Raw genomic sequence first — 23346 nt, 5'->3', positions numbered from 1 at the left:
AAGGAGAGCAGAATGGGTTGGGTTGAGATGGGGAGAGGCTGTTTGAAGAGGGTGACCCACATCTGTAATTCCTTTACCCCCTGAAGGTGACACCAAAGCTCTCCCCCCACCCTACCCCCCACTCTGGTCAGAGAAAGAGCAGTTCAGAGAGGAAAGCTGGGATTTTCCACCATTACACAACAACTAAGTGATCCGTCTTATCACATTTATTTTGCTCTTTATTTACAAGGTACCAGTTGAAGGAAAGAATTGCGAAAGAGAGCAGAATTAAAATCGTAGCAGTGCTTTAAAAAACAGGACAATTACAGAGCCATAAATTGCAACGTCAGTAGCTTATCAACTTCCAGGAGTCCCAGGGTGAATGATTTCCCCCACCCCATCATTTTGCCTTCCCAAAAAACAGGTCTGAAGAGACCAAGCTGGTATTCAGACTTCAAACGGAAAATTGTGCAATACTGACATTGGTTGGATTTCTCGATCTGCAAGGCGGATTTGCCAATATGGTGCATTTTATTACTTATTTCTCTTGCCTTTTTTCCCCCTTACAACAATCTCACGCCCTGGCCAGTGTGCTCAGAGATATGCTGAATCTTAGTTTTATCCTCACTGAAATCCTGTGGGTTATATTTGCTAGGTTTCTGTACAGGAACAAAAAAGGTTTCAATTTGAGTTGGACCAGACGGCCCCATTTGGAAGGCATAGCTTAACCCTAACCCCTCCACTTCTTTTAAATATATTCATTTTAATTGCAGCAGTGGTGCAGCGGTTAGTGTGCAGTACTGCAGGCTATTTCTGCTGCCTGCTGGCTGCCTGCAATTTGGCAGTTCGAATCTCACCAGGCTCAAGGCTGACTCAGCCTTCCATCCTTCTGAGCTGGTAAAATGAGGACCTAGATTGTTGGGGGCAATAGGCTGACTCTGGAAATCGCTTAGAGAGAGCTATAAAGCACTGTGAAGCAGTATAAAAGTCTATTACTAAATGTTAGGAATATAATCTAATGGTTGGGTTGGCAATATATGAATCATGTAACAACGTTGTACCTGTTTCTTTAAAGCATACTGGAAAACGTGATTGGTTGCTGTTTTCCTCAATCGGCCATAAGAGGGAGCTAGAATGACTGTTAGTTCTCTGTTTTGTTAGATGCTGGGCTGATCTGATCTGAGTAGTTTGGAAACTGGCTGTTAGAAAGTGCCGTGAGCTATTGTAAGTTTTGCAACTGCTAGCAAACTTTGTGTACCGGACTGTTTGTATGAATATGGACTATGTTATTTGGATTATCCCTTAACTGAAAGACATTGATGACTGTCTTATCCGTGTATGACTTGGACTGTTTGATGGACTCTGATACCTCTATTTCCACGAAAGTAAAAGCCTATTTAAACTGCAGTGTCTCTGTATGCTGGTTTGTGTGTTCTCCAACACAACTCTCACAACGCTTCATTGAACGTACTTGCTCTCCCAACAGGGAGCTTACCTAACACTAATGCTAATATGCTGTCAAATATGGTAAAAGACAAATTTCTATTAATAAAATTAGTAAAGGGAGAATATTAATGCAAGCTATAGAGCAGCTTCTTCTAGACTGACACTTCTTCAATCTTGGTGAATTGGACTATAATTCCTATAATCATGAGTTAGCAAGACAGCCCTCTCTAAGCGCTTTGCAGAGTCAGTGTATTGGCCCCAACAATCTGGGTTCTCATTTTACCCACCTCGGAAGGATAGAAGGCTGAGTCAACCTTGAGCCTGATGAGATTCGATCTGCCAAATTGCAGGCAGCCAGCAGGCAGCAGAAATAGCCTGCAGTACTGCACTCTAACCATTGCACCACCGTAATGAAATGTCTGCAAGAAAACAACCTGGAGCTACAAATATTCTCCTTTATTGGTACACTCATAACTTGTGAGAGTTGTAAAGAGGGTTGCCATGTGACTGGACCCATTTTTATTACCTTTTGGTGGCAGTCATTAAATGAATGCCATGGTCGTTAAGCAAACCCATTGTATGCTATGGGCTGGTTTTTGCAGGAAACCAAAAGTAAACGCTGGTTTCCAGCAAAAAAATGAATTGCGATCACAGGATGCTACAAACAGGTGTAAATGTTTTGGCTGGTTGCCAAGGATTCAAAATCTAGTCATGTAACGGGGGTGGGGGGATGACAATATCAGAACTTTAAAACTGGATCATAAGTCACTTTGGGGAGGTTCCGTTGTAACTTTGAATGATTGCTAAGTGACGTGTCATAAGTCGAGGACTACTTGTTTTGCAAACTCTCGCTTTTGAGAAGAATAAAGTAAAAAAAAAAAAAAAACAGATTTGCTTTAAATCCTAACCCCGGGAGACAGTTTACAAAACCTTCATCTAGAATGCTCTTGAACTAAAACATGGTTTCCTTCATATTTGTTCAGATTTCAGTTGATGAATTTAATTAAGACTTCTCAGAGCTTTCCAAGCTGATGGTGTCTGTGTTTGAAAATAAAATTTACTCCACTGAATTGCAAAAAAAAACATTGTCCTTGCGGGCTTAAAAATACTAACATAGCTGATGTTGAATTCTCCAGTCCCTGAAAGGAGACATTTTCATCTTTTCAAACTACATCAACTTAAGCTACATTTTTTTTAAAAAAAAAGGCTTTTTTTTTTCAGAAGAAAATAAAAACTCAAACATTTTACTCAAGTATATCTCATCAAGAGACATCTTATGGGATGTCAAAAAGTTAAAAGGACAACCAGCCACAATCATGAGATAGAAGCCTTGTTCATTTTAATTCTGATAATGTTCCACAGGGTTTGGACCAGCGGTACGATTCACATAAGTTTACCACCAGTTCGCAAATGTGAACAGGCATCGGCACACTCATCACATGCATGTGCTCCTTCCGTGCATGTGTGCAGCCTTCTTTGCATGTGCTTTGTGTGTACGCACGCAGCATTCACTCATGCACACAGCGTCGAAAATGAGGCTACATAGGACATTTTGGAGCTACCTGCAATTCGCCGCTACTGGTTTGGGCGAACCTGTCCGAACCAGCCTAATACCACCTCTGGTTTGGACCTGTGAAATAAAGGTGGATTGGAACGCAGCCCAGAAAGCATCCTCAATCACTGAGCCAAAAAAAGAAATGCTAATTGGATTGTTTTTAGAAAGAATAAGAATCTCTTTCAAGGTAGTGCATGAATGCTCCATCCAAAGTTCAAGAAAGTTGCGCCTTAGTCTTCAACTGTTTCCGTTAGCGATAGTGAGAGCACTTAGACTTAGACAGGTAGTCTTCAACTTATGACCACAATTGAGCCCAAAATTTATGAGAAAATTTGTTTGGTGAGTTTTGCTCCAGTTTACGACTTTTCTCGCCACGTTTGTTTCAAGTGAATCGATGCAGTTCTTAAATGAGTCACGTGGTTCTTAATTGAACCTGGCTTCCCTATTGACTTTGCTTGTCAGAAGCAAAAGTTGATCACAGGATCTCGGGACGCTGCAACCATCCTAAATGTGATGTCAAGCATCTGAATATAAATCACATGACCATGGGGATGCTGCAATGGTCATAAGTGTGCAAAATAGTCATGTCACTTTTTTCAGTGCCGCTGTAACTTCGATCAGTCACTAAATGAACTGTAAATGAACCTGTATACTGCCTCAAAGTGTTTCACAGCACTCTCTTGAGTGGCTTACAAATATCAACATATTGCCCCCAACAATCTGGGTCCTTATTTTATTGACCTCGGGAGGATGGTAGGCTGTGTCAATCTTGAACTGGTCAGGATTCAACTCTTGGCAGTCGGCAGAGTTAGCCTGCAATACTGCACTCTAACCACTGCGCCACCACGACCCATTATCAGCTGATAAAACAAATTTGGTCAACCAACTAAGATTTCTTACAGCTTAAATAAGTCTTTCTCTCTAGTGTTAATGTATGCTAAAGGTATACAGCTTTATTCCATCCTGATTCATTGCTCCCAATATCATGACTTTTTTTTTGACATTTGTTGTACAGGTAGTCCTCAACTTACAACTGTTCACGTTCAAAGTTGCAACAGCACTAAAAAAGTGACTTACGAGCATTTTTCACAACTGGTGCAGTTTCCCCATGGCCACCTGATCAAAATTCAGGTGCTTGGCAACTGGCGTTTATTTATGACAATTGCAGCATCCCCATGAGGACATGCGATCACACTTTATAACTCTCCCAGCTAGGTTCTCACAAGCAAAGTCAATGTGGGAAGCCAGATTCTCTTAATGGCTGCATGATTTGCTTAACAACGGTGACAAAACGGTTGTAACATTGCTTGCAACACACTTAACAACTGCTTTCCTTAGCAAAGGCAATTTTGGGCTCAGTTGTGGTCCTAAGTTAGAATGACCTGTATCTGAAAAAAGAGTTACTTTTGACTAGGAAACTATGAGTTACTCCAATTATTTAATTCCATCTGAAAATACAACACTTCTCTAGTTGATTTGTGTTGTTGAACTGGGAAATCAATTAGATTAGGAAATATTGACATCTAGTGGAATAGGATATTATGACATCCTAAAGTCCTAGAATTTATTCAAGGTGCTGGAATTATTTTATTCCATCAGAAACTTCAGCATGTGTTCCCATGCCTGAGGCGGGGAGGGGGGGATTGTTTCAAACTTTACAAAGTAATTTTGTTTTGTCCCTTCAAGTTAGTCATGGCTGCCATAGGTATAAGATGAGGGAAAGAGAAACACTATCAAGATTTCAAGGATGTGTTGTTCTAGCCAATATCAGGGCTGGCAGTGGGAGAAAGTGACATTTGTATGATTGGCCCATGATTTATCCAGAAGCCATAGATTGACTAGCAATTGGATCCAAGTTTCCTTAATCCAGGGATAGGGAATCTATACAGGGCCCTCGACTTACAACAGTTTGTTTAAGTGACTGTTCAAAGTTACATCAGCACTGAAAAAAGTGACTTATGACTCCATTTCACAGTTACAAGCTTTGCAGCATCCCCATGATCATGTGATCAAAATTGAGATGCTTGGCAACTGGTTCGTTTTTATGACCGTTGCTGTGTCACAAGATAACACGATCCACCATTTTGCTACCTTCTGACAAGCAAAGTCAATGGGGAAGCCGGATTCACTTAATACGTGACCCGACAAATGCGCGAATGTCAAAAGCGCACCGACAAAACCGCGGCGCTAAAACCGCGATGTCAAAAGCGCACCGACAACAACGCGCCGACAAAAGCGCACCGACAGAAGCACGATTTAAGTTAAGGTAAGGTTTAGGGTTAGGGTTAGGGTTAGGGTTAGGGTTAGGGTTAGGTTTAGGGTTTGGTTTAGGGTTAGGGTTACAGCGCGCTTCTGTCGGCGCGCTGTTGTCGGCGCGCTTCAGCGCTCATTCGTCGGCACGGTTTTGTTGGCGCGGTTTTGTCACCGCGGTTTAGTCAGGCGCGCTTTTGTCGTTCGCGCATTTGTGGTGGAACCCACTTAATAACCATGGTACTAACTTTTCGACTGCAATGATGCACTCAACAAGGTCATAAAATGGGGCAAAACTCACTTAACAAATGCCTCGCTTCACAACCGAAATTTTGGGCTCAATTACAGTCGTAAGTCGAGGGCTACCTGTACTGACCATTAGCTAGCACGAGAAGAGGCAGCCTAGTCCCGTGATGGGGAGTGTGAAAAAGAAACATTTCAGAGAGATTCTGCCTTAGTTGGTTTAAGTCTCCCTTTATTCTTACAGATTTCAAGATATTATGTTTTTATTCCCCACTAGCATGAAAGTTATCAGCCTGAAATCTACGGCTGTTCTCGTTTCTTGAGTTTGTTACATACGTATGAGCCACTTAACTACATCGTACAGCATCTCTCAATATTGGCCACACTACTGGAGCATTGGCAGGTGGACGCCAATGACATTTGAAGAAGAGTCCTCCACTGCACCTTAAACACAGGACAACACTGTAGGATTCACTGGAAGGCAAAACACTTTACAGGTAGTCCTCAACTTACGAGCACAATTGAGCCCAAAATTCTTGTTATTAAGTGAGAGATTTGTTAAGTGAGTTTTGCCCTATTGTATGGCTTTTCGTGCTGTGGTTGTTAAGTCAACCCCTGCAGTTGTTAAGTTAGTAGCATGGCTGTTAAGTGAACCTGGCTTCCTCACTGACTTTGCTTGTCAGAAGATCACAAAAGATGATCACCTGATCCCGGGACATTGCAACCGACATAAACGTGAGTCAGTTGTCCAGCATCCGATTGTAAATCACGTGACCATGGGGATGCTGCAATGGTCATAAGTGTGGAAAATGGTCATGAGTCACTTTTTTCAATGCTGGGGTAACTTCGAATAGTCACTAAACAAATGATTGTAAGTTCAGGGCTACCTATGGAGGAAAAGTACTTATTTTAAACCTACATGCCTGATGAGACAAACTGCATCTCGGTATTAAGGTGGGCTCGGCCAACAATGTTGGAATTACCCACCCTCTTCTTGAAGGCCAGTGGGAAAACTTTCTTGAAGGCCTTCCGAAAATTCGTGCCCATGAAGGCGTAGACAATGGGGTTGAGGGAAGAATTGGCATAGGACATGCAGTGAGCGAAAATCTTCACCTTATAAGTATAGTAATTGTGCTGAAAGCTGGAGTCAAAGGCTTGGAAGAGGATCAGAAGCTGCACCGGACCCCAGCAGATGGTGAAGAGAGCAATGATGATGGCCACCATACGTGAGATCTTGGCTCGCAGAGCTTCAGAGAATTCTGCCAGCTGCTGTACCTATATTGGAGCGCAGAAAGGAGGACGAAGAGGTGACCCCAGTGAAAAGGAAGGTAGAGAGATAGTATGGCATCATTAAAATATTGGACTGAAATGGCCAGGTTTAAGTCTAGTCTTCTTGTTGTTCAGTCGCTAACTCGTGTCCTCCAACCTCCTGGACACAGCACACCAGGTACTCCTGTTCTCTACTGTCTCCCAAAGTCTGCCCATACCTGTCCCAGCTTGGGCATTTAGGAAAGAAAGGCCCTCAACTCCATTCATAGCAACAGGTATACTGCGCCTCGTTGGCACAGTGGTTAGAGTGCAATATTGCAAGCTACTTCAGCTGACTGCCGGCTGCCTACAATTTGGAATGTTTAAATCTCAACAGGCTCAAGGTTGACTCAGCCTTCCGTCCTTCCGAGGTGGATAAAATGAAGACCAGATAATTGGGGGCTATAGGCTGACTCTGTAAACATCTTAAGAGAGGGCTGTGAAGCACTATAAAGTGGTATATAAGTCTATGTGCTACTGCTATTTTACTAAAGCCAAGTGTAAGAAAAGCCAGATCTGAAACTTCCTGCGTAAACCGAATAATTTTCTCCCTTGATCCTCTTGCTATTATCCAACGAAGTTCAAATTAGTTCTTTTGGTAACAGTTCTGTGGTTGGCACCTCTTTGGTGGGTGTTTGCGTTCTTTCCCATGCCTGTGTTCTTGGATTATTCAACTCTTGTCTTGGGTTGGCACTTCTGGTTGCTGTGATCCCCCCCTCCCAGTATCCTTTCTCCCTCCCCCCTCCAACAGTTTATGGCAGGCTGCAATCAAAGCAAAGTAGAGCTGAAGTGGTGTGTTGGCAGATTTTACATGTCCACCATATCAATGACACTACAGTAGTGGCCAAAATTGTGAAAACTTTTTGGGAAAAGTGTACAATATTTTTGAAGTTTGATAGTTAATAACACCACTTTTTTTGCGGAGTAGTACCATAAAATTATATATCAATGGAAAGAGAATTTAATCCAGAATGTAATGCAATAACGTTTATGAAGGATTTGCTATTAGAATCAATTATAAAGAAGTAAGGTGAAACACGTAGAAAAAACAAGATATACAAAAATTATCACCATAAAAAAAAAAAGATATACAAAAATTTCACCCTGTCAGTTAATACTTAGTTGGGTAACCTTTAGTATGAATTACAGCCTTACAACGTCTTCCCATGGAGTGAACCAAGTCTTTTAGTTCTGCAGCTGTTATAATGTGAGATCAAGATTGAATGATTGCTTCTATTAACTGGGTTTTATTGTTGGATATATTTGGCTATAACTTTTCATAGAATAAAGATAATTGAACAAACTTTGTTGCATTACATTCTTGATTGAATTATCTTTCAATTGATATATAATTTTATGGTACTACTCCAAAAGGAAGTGGTGTTGTTAGCCATCAAACCTCAAAAATACACTTTTCCCAAAAGTTTCCACAATTTTGGCCACTACTGTATCTAACCATCTCATCGTTTAAAAAAAAATTAAGCTCTTTCATCTCACATCCATTTTATCCCCGATACAACATATAGCTTATAAGTACCTGGTAATGGTTATCAGCTGGTGCCACGGTGGGCTGTCCCATCTGGTAAAGCATAGCACTGTAGCAGATGAGGATGGTCAGTAAAGGGAGGAGGTAAACCGCTAAAAAGTTGTAGAGGATAAAGACTCTCTCGTGATACACGGAGGGGAAGGACTCGCTGCAGAACATTTGCGGACCGAACCAATAGCCTTCTACCAGCCGGTTGTAAATCAGCACCGGGATGGAGACAAGGAAAGAACCTGTGAAGGAAAAGAGCCAGGATCAAGGCTGGCAACTCTATCCCACCGCCTGATATGGAGGCCCTTATTTGTCCTTTTGTTGATAGTGGTAGTCCTCAACTTATTGTCAGGGTTCCAAATAGCATCCTCAATGAAATAAGAGTCCAAGGTTAGGAATTCCTCAAAGCTCCATTTGATTAGAAGAGCCATGTTGGCACATCTGGGAAAACCCGAATCTGAGAGCTTCCAGGTTTTCCCCACCCAGTTGAAAGTTCAAGACCCTGCCCCAGTACCAACATGTCTTCACATGGTCCTATCAGTCACTGTCCCACAGAGATTCCTCCCAGTGATGCCCTTCTAGGTGCTGAGGCCAGATGACCTTGACTCTCTGAGAAACATTATTTTGACTACACAGCTTTCATGCCCCATACCAATCCCGCCTCCCAGTTTCCCACAGTAGTATACTCAGGGGTGGGCTGCTGGGGGTTTGCAGATTTTTTGCAGTTCAAAGAACCCCCAAATCTCACTGGCCCCGCCCACCCCTCCCCTCCCAGGAGTCTCCACCTAGCCCGTTTTGGATGTAGGTAAATGCAGGGCACACACGGAGGCTTGGGGAAGACGAAAAATGGGCCTACCGAAAGGCCGGAAACGGGTCTGTTTCCGGCCTTTCTGAACTTCCAGTAGGCCCTGTTTCTGGCCTCCAGAGGATCTCTGGAGCCTGGGGAGGCTGTTTTCGCCCTCCTGGAGAAAAGCTCAAGGAAAACGTGAGGAAAGCCTCCAGAGCCCGAAGAGGGCAAAAATGCCCACCCTCCCTGTGGTGCACGAAGCCAACTAGGCCATGCCCACCATGACCACGCCCACCCAGCAACCAGGCAGAGAATACCTTACTAAAATTTTTGAAGCCCACCCCTGAGTAGAATATGTGGCAGGCTTGAGGCCCACTGTAAAAGGTGGCTTCCAACCCTGACACTTATAACCATTCATTTTGGGACCGCTTAAAATTACAACAGCACTGAAAAAAGTGACTTATGACCATTTTTTACACTTATAACCAGTGGTGGGTTGCTGCTGGTTTTACTACCAGTTTAGTTCTCGCACACGTGCACGGTTCAATGTAAATTGTTCTTTGCGCAAGCACTAGCAAACAACAGGGCACCGGCATCAGCACCGGTGAATGAACCGGTTCAGGGGCGTGGCAAGCCTGAGTCGCTGCCAGTTCTCCGACCCAGGCAAAAATACCACTACCAGTTCGGCTGAACCGGGAGCAACTCACCTCTGCTTATAACCCTTGCAGCATTCCAGTGGTCACATGACCAAATTTCAGGTAATCGTCAGCTGGTTCATATTTATGACGGTTGCAGTGTCCCAGGGTCATGCGATCACTTTTTGCGACCTGACAAGCAAAATTAACAGGGAAGCCAGAATTCACTTAACAACCATATCACTCACTTAACAACTGTGGCGAGAAAGGTCGTAAAATGGGGCAAAATTCACATAGCAACTGTCTCGGTTATCAACAGAAATCTTGGGCTTCATTGTGGGCGTAAGGCAGGGACTACCTGTATGTCAATTAATCACCTCCTTCCAAAGCCTCTAGAAGTGGGTGTGCAAAATAAAAGCTCAGTAGGCAGTTGTGGACTTACGTCTGATCATTTAGTAATGATGGACCTACATACAACTTGATTCTGAAGTTCTGGTGGTTGCTCCTCCATGGTCACATCAAAACAATAGAATAATAGAATAGAACAGAACAGAACAACAGAGTTGGAAGGGACCTTGGAGGTCTTCTAGTCCAACCCCCTGCTTAGCAAGAAACCCTACACCATTTCAGACAAATGGTTATCCAATGTCTTAAAAACTTTCAGTGTTGGGGCATTCACAACCTCTGGAGGCAAGTTGTTCCACTGATTAATTGTTCTAACTGTCAGGAAATTTCTCTTTAGTTCTAAGTTGCTTCTTTCTTTGATTAGTTTCCACCCATTGCTTCTTGTTCTGTTCTCAGGTGCTTTGGAGAATAACTTGACTCCCTCTTCTTTGTGGCGACCCCTAAGATATTGGAACATTGCACAATGTCCTGTGATCAAATGATTTGTTTTTTACTTTTTTTTTTGCTGCCAAAAGACAGCAATTATGTCTGGGTTTTGACAAAACTGACCCTTAAGAAACAACGGGTTCACTTAATGCCCATGGTGTTTGCTTAACAACCTCTGTAAAAAAAAGGTTGAAAAATTAGATCAGTGATGATCACTTACAACCATAATAGGCAGGTTCTGTTACAGTGGTAAGTTGAGGGCTTACCCGTTCTTTGCCTGTACAAAGAAACAATCTGTTTCATTCATTCCAAAATGTAGATAACTCTCTATCTAACAAAAGGAATGCTAATAGAAGATATGTAGCTCAGGCCAGGGTTAAATTTTGGGGTCCTTGGTGACCTCTGAGTTTGGTTGTTTGGCTGCAGGTGTAACCTAGTCTGCTAATGACACATTTTGCAAGGAAACAACCAAGCTCAGAGAGCACCGAAGACTCCACAAAAGGAATTCTGGGCAGTGAAATGCATCTGGAATCACACTGTTCCCAAATTTGCTCAGAGTGTCCAGGAATGCCACTGACATTCCTTTACGGTGATGCTATCAGATATCTCTTAAGAGCTGTGGAATGCTTGGAATTCAATTTCTAAGTTGCTGTAGCTCCTAAATGCCTGGGAAAAATATCAGCTGTCACAAGACATTACAGACAGATGCTAAGTTTGCACTCCTGTGTGTTTCCGAGGCACCTTTTGTTCAGTCCAACTGAGGCCCTGCCCCTATAACCATTGTTAGGTAAGCTCCCCGTTGGGAGAGCGAATACGTTCAGAGAAGCATCGTGAGAGTGTTGTTGGAAAACACACAAACCAGCATACAGAGACACTGCAGTTTAAATAGGCTTTTACTTTTGTGGAAATAGAGTTATCAGAGTCCATCAAACAGTCCAAGTCATACACGGATAAGACAGTCAGTCATCAATGTCTTTCAGTTAAGGGATAATCCAAATAACTTTGTCCATAATCATACAAACTGTATGGTACTCAAAGTTTGCTAGCAGTTGCAAAACTTACAGTAGCTCACGGCACTTCCAGCTTCCACAAACACTCAGATCAGATCAGCCCAGCATCTAACGAACAAAGAGCTAACAGTCATTCTGGCTCCCTCTTATGGCCGAATGAGGAAAACAGCAACCAATCACATTTTACAGTATGATTTAAAGAAACAGGTATAGCATTGTTACATGATGTATATATATTGCCAACCCAACTATTAGATTATATTCCTAACATTCTCCCCTTTGGGTGGGACAATATATAAATCTTACAAGCTTAATCCGTATTCCTCACAACAATGTTTATGCTTTATATTACCTTGGGCCTTAGTAAAATGATCTGTGATGTTATCTTCAGACATGCAGTACTCCAGTGAAACTAATTTACTATTCACACTTTGCCTTACATTCAGATATCTCATATCAGTGTGTTTTGACCTAGTTTTTATAGCAAGATTAGATGCCATCTGAATTGCTGCTTGATTGTCTTCATAAACAACAATAGGCTCTCGTATGTCAATCCCCATATCAAGTAGGAGTTGTTTATAGCAAACCAAATCTGTACATAAAAATGACAGACATGAGAATTCAGCCTCCATGGTTGATAGACTTAAATGTCTTTGTCTAATAGACCAGTGTTTTTCAACCACTGTGCCGCGGCACAGTGTGAGGTGTGCCGTGGGAAAAACACTCGCCCCCCTCCCCCAAAAAATCATTTTTAAAATGCGCTTTCTGAACTCGGCCTCTGTTGTCTTGGGAGCCTTCGGGGCGAATTCGCTTAATCTCCCGCCGCCGTCGTCCCTTTCACCCGAACCAGAGCTAGGGCAAGCCCCGTGGCCGTTGCACACGTGCGCGATCCTATTTTCTCCAGGGGACGACGAGCCCGAGGAAGAGGGAGCCGCGCAAGGGTGGGGCTTGTCATTGCAGGCTCTGGGCTGACCCTGCCTGAGAGCAGCTGCAGCTGCAAGCCAAGAGAAATTGAGAGAGAGGGAATGTGCACGTTGCGCTCTCCAGAAGGGCTAGGGACTGACAGCCGCGGCGAAAGCAGCCCCCGCCGGCCGGCCCTCGCTTTTGTCTGCTGGGTAGTGAAGGCGGCGGCGGAGGAGGAGGAAGCAGCCCGGCGTCGCTGCTCGCCTTTCCCGCTCTGTGCGTGGGAGAATGTGTGTGTGTGTGTGTGTGAGAGAGAGAGAGAGAGAGAGAGGTAATTCATAAAATCCCTTCCCCCTCCAGCCATTCTTCCCCTTTCCTACAACTGACATTGGTTTTTTTTTTTTTTAAATTGTGGCGGAGGCTATTGCAAGTAGATTCGGTGTGTGTGTGTCAGAGTGGAAGGAAAATTGAAGTAAGATTATAAGCACAGTTGTAGTTTTAGTAGTTTCATTTAGAGGCAAATAAACGTGGCTTGCCTCGTCTTTTGGGGCGGGAGGAGGGCTCTGCCATAATTCCACATTAGCCACCAGTTTTTCCATGCTAGAGCTAGAAGTGTTGTGTAAGCCCAATCTATATGAGAACCAATATTAACATTTTCTAATGGTGGTGTGCCTCGTGATTTTTTTCATGAAAAAAGTGTGCCTTTGCACAAAAAAGGTTGAAAAACACTGTAATAGACCACCATCCAATTAGTGCTTTTCCCAGGAATACAACAAACCCTGATGTTGATTTCCGTGTAGACACATCTGCAGCAAAACCTGCATCAGCATATGCAGTTAAGCTCAGATCATTCTTAGGTTCTAAATACAATGCATAATGCATCCTTTGCTTAAGCTATCTTCAGCATTAAACCTGGCTAATTGATTTACACTATATGCTATGTCGGGCCTTGACCAATTATTCAGATACGATAAGCTACCAATCAATGATTGATGAATACCTTTATCAAACACAGGGCTTTTTACATCATCATGGCTAAATTCCTGACCCATTGGAGTTTTAGCTGGTTTACACAGTTCCATCCTAAATGTCCTGGGTAGCTGGTTAATCTTCTCAGTTTGTGAGATTTTGTATTCTCCCCTAGTTTTATCTATTTGTAAACCAAGATATTGCCTAATCTCACCGAGATGTTTTATACTGAACTGCATCTTTAACAGTGTGATAATCCTCATAGCTTCTTGCTCAGTTTTAGTGATTAATGCTATGTCAGCAGTGAACAATAGCAACAATGAAATCACACCATTACTTTCTTTTTTAAACAAACATGGATCAGCCATGCCAGCTTTAAAACCTATCTTAGTTAACTCTTTAACTATGTATTGATTTCATCCTAACAACCATCCCTGGGTTATCTGCTACTATTGTATTAAGAACGGTACCCGTTTGCTGTGCTACAGGGATTGATGGTGCCATCTCCTGTTGATACAAAGTTTTGACATTTTATTTATATTTTGAATAGCAATAGCAACAGCACTTAAATTTATATACCGCTCCATAGTGGTTTATAGCATTCTCTAAGCCAGGGGTATCAAACTCAAGGCCCGCGGGCTACATCTGACCTGTGGAGTGCTTAGATCTGGCTTGTGGGCCCGCCCAGGAAACAGCGAAGGACCGGCCCGCGATGCCTCTGCCAGGGAAAATGGAGCTCAGAAGGGCTGCGGGTGGCTTTCCTGAGCTCTGTTTTCCTGGCAGTGGCTTACAGGAGGCCATTGCAGCTGAAAACGGAGCTTGGGAACCTGTTTTGCTGGCAGAGCACTCGGGCCCCCTCAGGCACCCCCAACACAAGTGATGTCGAGCTGGCCACCTTTACTCTGGTCACGTTCACCCTGGCCCACTGAGGTCAAACATAATCCTGATGCAGAAATGAAATCGAGTTTGACACCCCTGTCTAAACAGTTTACAGAGTCAGCGTATTGCCCCCAACAATCTGGGTCCTCATTTTACCAACCTTGGAAGGATGAAAGGATGAGTAGCATTGATGCCCCCAAAGCTTTGGCACCACATACCTAAAAAAGGACAGAAGACCTCCATGGCAGTGGTGGGTTCCTACCGGTTTGGACCAGTTCAGCCAAACTGGTAGTAGTTTGGCAGCCTGGGTCGCTGGAACCGGCAGTGACCAAGGCCTGCCACGCCCCTGAACCAGTTCTCCCAGCCATAGACGCCACCATCTTGTTTTTTGCTTCTGCGCATGTGCAGGGCAATTTTTATTGCATTTATGGGCAAATGCATACATGTGTGAAGCGTGCCTCCGGCGTGTGCATGAGCGAAATGAGCGCGCACATGCAAAATTATGCACGCACCGAACTGGCAGTAATGCTGGCAGCAACCCACCCCTGCTCCATGGTCCTTCCAACTCTGTTATAGTGTTACTGTAATTGGTTGTGTTGGAAGGGCAAAATGTTGATTTCCTCATTTAGCCCCTGCCGTTAAGGATCCCACAGCTTCGAAGATGCTTTTAAACTGCCTAGAATATCCTACAGACCTAGGATTGGCTGGGCAATTGAAAAGCAACTTGGAAGCTGATAGCAAACCATTTCAATTCTGTCACCAAGGAAACTGCAGAAATTGTGCCCATGAAACACGGAGATCACATTTGGTTCAAAGGAGACTTTGTCTATTGAGCAGCCCATTGGATCTATAGCACTATTTTTAAACCTTGGCTAGTTTAAGATGCAAGTATTTCAACTTGCAGAATGCCCCAGCCAGCATGGGGTCTTGATAGCAATAGCACTTAGATTTATATACTGCTTTACAACCCTCTCTAAGTGGTTTACAGGGTCATCATATTGCCCCCAACGATCTGAGTCCTCATTTTACTGACCTTGGAAGTATGAAAGGTTGAGTCAACCTTGAGCTGGTCAAGATGGAACTCCTGTCAGTGGGAATGCAGAACTAGCCTGCAGTACTTCATTCTAACCATTGCCCCACCACAGCCCTTGCCAAGGTTGAGAAACACTGAGGTATAATAATTATATGCTTAGGATGCTTAGGTTTAAAATAAGCTGAAACAATAATTGCTCAACACTGAAAAACCTTAGCTAATCCAACAAACGAGGAGTGGATTAGCAAGACTTCTTGAATTGCCACTTCAGAAGAGGTTTGTGTATAAAGTTAGAATTGGGGTTGTCTGCAGGGAGGCAGACAAGAAAGTCAAGATGGTGGCCACAACTATTCAGTCAAAGCCCCACCCCCTTTTCACATGCTCCCACAAAGAAGGCAGGGCTTCAGTCACATGGTTGCAAACACAACCTTGAATTACAAGCTGTATATTGAACATTAGAAGCAAGAACCACAATTTTACCAGTTTCCAATTGGGAGGACTTTACGTATTATCTGAATGGTAGCACACCTGTCATTGGCAATAAGTATGACGCATGGCAAACATGGAAGGTATTTATTAGGTTTTGTTCTCTAATTTTTTTTACTTCATAGCAGATGTTTTTGCCCAGATAAAGGACATTCAGTGATTTGATCATGTTTGTGAGCAATTCTAACTGACCTGGAGGCTGCCCCTACTCACCAATCCAAATGCTGATGCTGACGGTTACAGCAACTCGTGGCGTGCGTCGTCGCAGGGATCGAAGTGGAAAGACAGTCACATACCACCGGTCCACACTCATGGCTGTCAGGGTGATGCAGGTCGCTTGCACTGAGACCTATGGAGCCAAATCAAGGGATTTGAAAAAAAAAACAAAATGCACAGGTAAGGTTTAGGTGGTACCTCGCTCAGTAGTAGTAACTGTGAGAAGAATGCTGGAGACAACCATTTAAATATGAGCCAGCAGTGTGCAGCAGCTGCCAAAAAAGCCAACACAGTTCTAAACTGCATGAGGGATAGAATCAAGATCACGTGAAGTGTTAATTCCCCTTTTTATAATGCCTTGGTAAGGCCACACTTGGAATACTGCATTCAGTTTTGGTTGCCACGATGTAGAAAAGATGTGGAGACTCTAGAAAGAGTGCAGAGAAGAGTACAGCAACAAAGAGCAACAAAGATGATTAAACATGAAGGCTAAAACATATAAAGAATGATTGCTGGAATTGGGTATGTCTAGTTTAATTAAAAGAAGGACTAGGGGTGATATGATAGCAGTGTTCCGATACCTCAGGGTTGCCACAATGAAGAGGCAGTCAAGCTATTCTCCAAAGGATCTGAAAGCAGGACAAGAAGCAATGGATGGAAACTAATCAAGGAGAGAAGCAACTTAAAACTAAGGAGAAATTTCCTGACAGTTAGAACAATTAATCAGTGGAACAGCTTCCCTCCGGAAGCTGTGAATGTTCCAACACCGGAAGTCTTTAAGAAGATGTTGGACAACAATTTGTCTGAAATGATATAAGGTAGGGGTGTCAAACACTAGGCCTGCAGGCTGGATTAGGCCCACATGGTGCTTAGATTTGGCCCATGGGACCGCCTGTGGCGCTGCCGATAGAACTGGTTTAGGGGCATGGCCGACCGAGTTACTACTTACTCGGCTGAATCAGTCCAAACAGTAGGAAACCATCTCTGGTCTTTTTATCCCACTGCTCTGATTGGTAGGCTCTCCTCTGGATAATAGGCAGAGAGAGGTATGTTTCACATCAGATCCATGTTATAATGAGTGTGAATTAGATAGTTTCTGAGTGTAAAGTTAAAATATAAGCTCTCTGTCTAGATAGAAGCTAGAACAGCAAGCAAATCTGAAGGAGAAAGAAAAGCATGTGTCAATTTTGACATGCCATGACAGCATGCTTGTTGACCAGGTCATCTTTACTTAAATTATAAGCCCTGGAGATCATTTTTTTCTTGAATTCTTCAAGGCTGGCACATTTTAGTGCTCTGGGAAACTGGGAGGGGGGAATTGCATGGAGTCGCAGGGATATCTAGCCCAGTGGTGGGATTCAATTTTTTTTTACTATCGGTTCTGTGGGCGTGGCTTGGTGGGCATGGCAGGGGAAGGATACTGTAAAATCCCCATTTCCTCCTGATCAGCTGGGATTCGGGAGGCAGAGAATAGATGGGGGCGGGGCCAGTTAGAGGTAGTATTTACCGGTTCTCCAAACTACTCAAAATTTCTGCTACTGGTTCTCCAGAACTGGTGAGAACCTGCTGAATACTACCTCTGATCTAGGCATAATAACATTCCTTTCTCAGAGAGAGTCAAGGGCATTTTTTCTGCACCTGGTGTGGCATGACTGGGAGGCATATCTAGTTGGGATGGTGTTTGATTGGAGCATGTGATGGACATATGAGTGCAGTGGATCTTTGACTTTCTTTTGGGTGGGGAAAACCCAGAACTCTCAGATTCGGAGTTTTTCCAGATGTGTCAATATGACATCTCTAATAAAATGGAACTTTGAGGAACTACAAGCCTCAGAGTCTTCTTTCGTTGGGGTGTTACTTGGAACCCTGACATAAAGGATTACCTGTACACCAGGGCTGGGTTCCTGCCAGTTCTAACCTCTTCTATAGAAGAGGTTCCACAAATCTACAGTGCCTTTTAGTACCGGTTCCAGCTCCTTCCCCCCGCCGTCCGCACATCATCAAGATGAAGAGCGAGAGGAGGAATTCTGGGAGTTGAAGTCCACAAGTCTTAAAGCTGTCAAGTTTGAACACCCCTGGGTTGTTTTTTAAAGGCTTAGGGATGCAAGGGTCTTGTAACTTGACAGCTTTAAGACTTGCGTGCTTCAAATGCCAGAGTTTCTGAACCAACATTTTGGTTGCTAAGCAAGAGCGTTGTTAAGTGAGTTTCACCACATTTTACAAGTTGGCCATGCCCACCCAGTCACATGGCTGGCAAGCCACTCCCACCCAGTCACATGGCTGGCAAGCCACTCCCATAAAGCAGGCCACACCTACAGAAGAGGTTCTAAAAAAATTTGAAACCCACACCACTGCTGTATACTATACTGATGGATACTCATACTCACACACAATCAGCACTGATTCACAACAGATACAGTACAGGTAGTCCTCAACTTACAACCATTCATTTAGTGACCTTTCGAAGTTGGAACAGCACTGAAAAAAATGTCTTACTGTATGACCATTGCAACATCCCCAAGGTCATTTGGATGCTTGAGAAGTGGTTCGACTCATATTCCAGCCAGATTCACTTCACAACTGTGTTACTAAGTTAACAAGTGTAATGATGCACTTAACAACTATTGCAAGAAAGATCATAAAATGGGACAATGCCAATGCCCCCTTAACAACTGTCTCACTTAGCAACAGAAACCTTGGCCTCAATTGTGGTCATATGTCGAGGATTACCTGTATGTCCTTACAAGGTCTATTCTGATTCACTGTTTCCCATATCTATACACAGACCCATAAATATAATACTGTTATCCTTCACAAGAATCTTCCGTGTGGATGCTGTTTTGAAGATATGATTTCAAAATGAGCTGGAGTTTTACATTTCTCAGCTGAGAAGGGACGAGACACCACAATTCTGATATGGCACTTGAATTTAGCTAGAAATCCCTGTAAAAAAAAAAAAAAAACAGACCTGAAGGGAGAAGTTTCCAAATTCAGAAATTGCTCACCTGTTGGATATAGTTGACAAATTTACATAGGAACTCTCCAAAGATCCAGCCGGGAAGTGGATACAGCATTGCAGTGAAGGGAACGCAACAAACCAGGAAAATGATGTCAGTGGTAGCCAAGTTGGCTGTTGAAGAAAGAGCAGAGGCTGCTGGTCTTTAAACAGTGGTGAAATTTGCCTTTCTCTCTCCCTTTATTAAGCTGGCTTAGAACCAAGCATGTGTTCAAAAGAAGATCAGAATACAATAAGACACTAATGAGGAACTGCGGGAGGGGGGGCCTCTTAGGGATGTGTCAATTTTCCAGTGGGAAAAGGAGGGGAAACCTAGCACCCCAATTATCACTTTAAGAAAATCCAAACAATATGAAATAATGAGAATGAAACGTAATAATTATGAGTAACAATATTATACTTACTTGTATTGAAATGTATGATATCACACCATTCACACATTGATATGTATAAATAACATAAAATAAAAAATTCCGTTTTTTTTCTATTGCACTTTTTTCAGTAGGTCTTTTTTTCACCATGTAGAAAGAAAAACCTAGGCTGTTTTTAGTACCCTGAAATACTAAATTTGGTTCTTTACTTCTCTATACTCTTATAAACACCCATCCATCTATCCATCTATCTATCCATCCATTACCTATCCATCCACACACCCCCTCTCTAGCTATCCAAAGACATATTTACACATAACATATAAGTATACATGTACCAGCGGTGGGTTCCGGATCCCGGTGGAATCGGTACGGTGCAACGGGGCCGGGCATCCACCACATGAACGCATGTCAGCACACGCACACAAACGCACAGCGCGTGCATGTGTAGTTACCACCCAAAACGCTCCGCGACACCTCCACAACACTCCAGCTGCTCGGTGGAGTGTTGCGCAACCACTGTATGCTCCGTGCACGTGCGCAGAAGCCCCGCAAACCTCAAATACCGGTAAGGAGTGCGGGTGGGTGGATAGGCTTTCTGGAGCACCGTACCAGAACACTACCTGGTGCTCCCGGTAGGCATGGGTACGCCCGTACTGGGGCATACCGGTCGTAACCCACCACTGTCATGTACATATACATATGGCCCCTCTATGAGTGAGATGGGTGGTTAGAAATCTTAAAAGATAGATGATGATAGATGATGATAGATGATAGATGATAGATAGATAGATAGATAGATAGATAGATAGATAGATAGATAGATAGATAGATAGATAGATAGATAGATAGATAGATGATAGATCTTCTTCAACTTCAACCTCAATAATACACTGGCAAACAATCGATACAAATTCAAAGTAAACTGCTCCAAACTTGATTGCAGAAAATATGACTTCAGCAACAGAGTGGTCAACGCCTGGAATGCTCTACCTGACTCTGTTGTTACATCCTCTAACCCTCTCAGCTTCAACCTTAAACTCTACCGTGGACCTCACCCCTTTTCTAAGAGGTTCGTAAAGGAGGCATGCATAAATGCACCAGCATGCCAAGCATCCCTGTCATACTGTCCCCATCTATTTGTATTCATTTATTTTCTTCATATCCATGTTTACATTTATACCTGCTATCTTCTACATGTTTGACAAACTAATAAATACTAAATACTGTGTTTCCCCGAAAATAAGGCAGAGTCTTATTTTCTTTTGACACCCACCCCCCACACATAATAAGCTCTTGGTCTTATTTTCGGGGAGGTCTTATTATTTTTGAGATAATAGGAGGAGGCGTCGAGCGTGGTCACCTCATGGCTGCTGCTGTGTTGCAATATTTCCTGGGAGGGCTTATTTGCAGGGAAACGGTACTAAATACTAGATAGATAGATAAAAAGATGGCCAGGTGTTCTCTTTGAAATGTTACTTAGTTCCAACTTAATGAATGTGAATATATTGCAAACATATTTTTCATTTAGGAACCCTGGTGGTGTAGTGATTAGAATGCAGAATTACAGGCAAACTCTGTCCATAGCCTGGAGTTTGAGTCTCACCGGCTCAAGCTTGGCTCAGCTTTCCATCCTTCTGGGGTTGGTAAAATGAGGACCCAGATTGTGGGGGGGGGGGAATAGGCTGACTCTGTAAACTGCTTAGAGAAGGCTGTAAAGCACTATGAAGCGGTATATAAGTTAAGTGCTATTGCTATTTTGTTTCAAATTCAGGACTGATATCAGTAGTCCTCAATTTACTGCTACAATTGGGACTGGAATTTTGGTCACTAAGCAATGCAGTCATGAAGAGAGTTATCATGTGACCACCAGATCTGATTTTATGACCATTTTTATTGTGGTAATTAACTGAATCATGAGATTGTTAAAAGAATCACATGGCTATTAAGCAAATAATAGCTTTCCCAATTGATTATGCTGGTCAGAAAGAGAAAAGTTGCAAATTGTGATCATATGATCATAGGACATTGCAATTGTCATAAATACAAGCCAATTGCCAAGCACCCAAACTGCAAACAACTGACTATGAGGCTGTTGTGACAATCATAACTTTGAGGATGGATTATAAGTCACTTTCTCCGAGGCTGTTGTAATTTCGAATCAAAACAAATGGTTGTAAGAACTACCTATAGTACTAAAGTCCTTATGTAATGCTAACAAGCAGGCATATAACATGACTAACTAAATGGTTAATTTTTAAGTGCCTGATATTAATTTAACCTTTTAATAGTACCTATTTATTTACATATTATTTATTTATGATATTTAGAAAACTTCCATAATGAATGTACTAATGGGAGGATGAAAAGATATGATTATGATTATTTTAGCTCAGTCTTCTTCAAACTGTGCCCTCTAGATACATTGTGGTACAACTTCCATGTTCATACTTTTAAAGAAGCTAATAACTTCCTATTACATTGAATCGCTCTATCTCATTTAGTTGTTGGTCCCAGTTTAAAAGCATTACCTCCATTACCATCCTCCCCCATCTGAATGCCTCCAAATTGTCTTACCTATGTAGTAGTTGGTCACTGTCCTCATTGGCTTGTGTCTGATGATGACGTAGATTACCAGAGAGTTGCCCAATAGCCCAACTAACATCAGAATGGCAAAGAAGAGTGGGACCAGCCAGGCATCCACCAAATATGGGGGAGTGGGTGGCCCCGAGCCATTAGTGCATAACTCTGCAGTGCAGGCAGAATTGTTCAGAAAGAAATGGGATTTGTTGAAATCAGAGATGGGTGCTTCCTCTACCATATTCTTCTTTATTTTCCCAGCTGAACCATGGACTTTTCAGTTTTGTTTGTTCCCAGAATGGTTCATTTGCTTGCAAAAATGGGTGATGATCTGCTCAAATCTGGATCTTGTAGGTGCTTGAGAGGGGATAGAAATGTCCAATGGCAGATGACTTCAGCACTTTGGACAGTTCCAGCTGGTGCAGAAGTTGCTCTAGAAGCACATTTGCAAAAGCACAGAGATGGCAACAAATTGGACTGGTCCCCTTGCTTTCTCCAACACTCAAAGCAAAATGTCCCAATTGTTGGGTAGATCCAGACACCAGAACTGAATTGTCTTTTCTTTGACTGAAGTTTCCCCTCCTTGAATGTTTGATATGCTTTGGGAAAGCCTAAGATAAATTATTGTGGCTCAAGAATATTTTAGGAGACTTATGTCCTAGTGCAGTCCTCATCATTCATCTGTGGGCAACTTATAGAGTCCTAAATCCACACTGATCCTGTTCCATAAACTTCACAACATGCAGATACAACTCAAACAAAGTTGCAGCAGTTTTTCAAAATTGCAGGCAGCTGGGTAATGCTCTTCCAAATGGCATGCTCTGAAGATCCTAAATGCCTGCACACGGTCCAAAGCAAGGCAATAAACAAAACTTTTCTGTTCACCTGTATCAAGGGATTCGGAGATTCTGGATTTCTCAAAGTCTTGGATGATTGGCAAAATGAATCAACTTCGTCAAAAGGTTGTCTGGCTCCAGATATCCTCCTAGTTGCACCCGGTATGAGGCAGAGATGATCAAATCCAAACAGAACAATTCTTGCCTAAGTGGAAAGCTGATGGATTCTTCCCGTGTCTTTATGCAATGGGGCAACCTGCCTGGTGTGGCACCTTCCTTGTCAATGTCTTAAGAAGAATGACTTTGCTTCTAAGCAAGCTTTAGAGATGAGTTCTGGAGGCAGCAAGCTAGCCAGCCGATAAAAGAGGTGGGGCCTAAAGTGCAGGGGATGGGGGAGAGCAGAGATTCTGCATGGAAGATGGAACAGCTTTGTATTAAGGTTCAGCTGCTGCTATGGTAAACCGTGATGTTCTATGTAT

At 42.9% G+C, this 23346-nt stretch overlaps 1 protein-coding gene across 1 annotated transcript; it reads right to left on the bottom strand.

Annotated features, from left to right (window-relative positions):
* Nucleotides 1–6306: 6306 nt before the first annotated feature.
* Nucleotides 6307–22272, bottom strand: KISS1R (KISS1 receptor). The gene is made up of 5 exons (XM_032214128.1): nucleotides 22029–22272; nucleotides 19070–19194; nucleotides 16062–16197; nucleotides 8319–8557; nucleotides 6307–6748 (listed from the first exon to the last, which is right to left on the bottom strand). The coding sequence occupies exons 1-5, from the start codon at nucleotides 22270–22272 to the stop codon at nucleotides 6389–6391; spliced, it is 1104 nt and encodes a 367-aa protein (XP_032070019.1). The 3' UTR covers nucleotides 6307–6388.
* Between the last annotated feature and the right edge of the window lie 1074 nt (nucleotides 22273–23346).

Source organism: Thamnophis elegans, chromosome 1 (genome assembly GCF_009769535.1).
Source record: "Thamnophis elegans isolate rThaEle1 chromosome 1, rThaEle1.pri, whole genome shotgun sequence".
Classification (NCBI taxonomy): domain Eukaryota; kingdom Metazoa; phylum Chordata; class Lepidosauria; order Squamata; family Colubridae; genus Thamnophis; species Thamnophis elegans.
The sequence above is the reverse complement of the archived record's forward strand: the minus strand, read 5'-3'. Positions and strand labels throughout refer to the sequence as shown.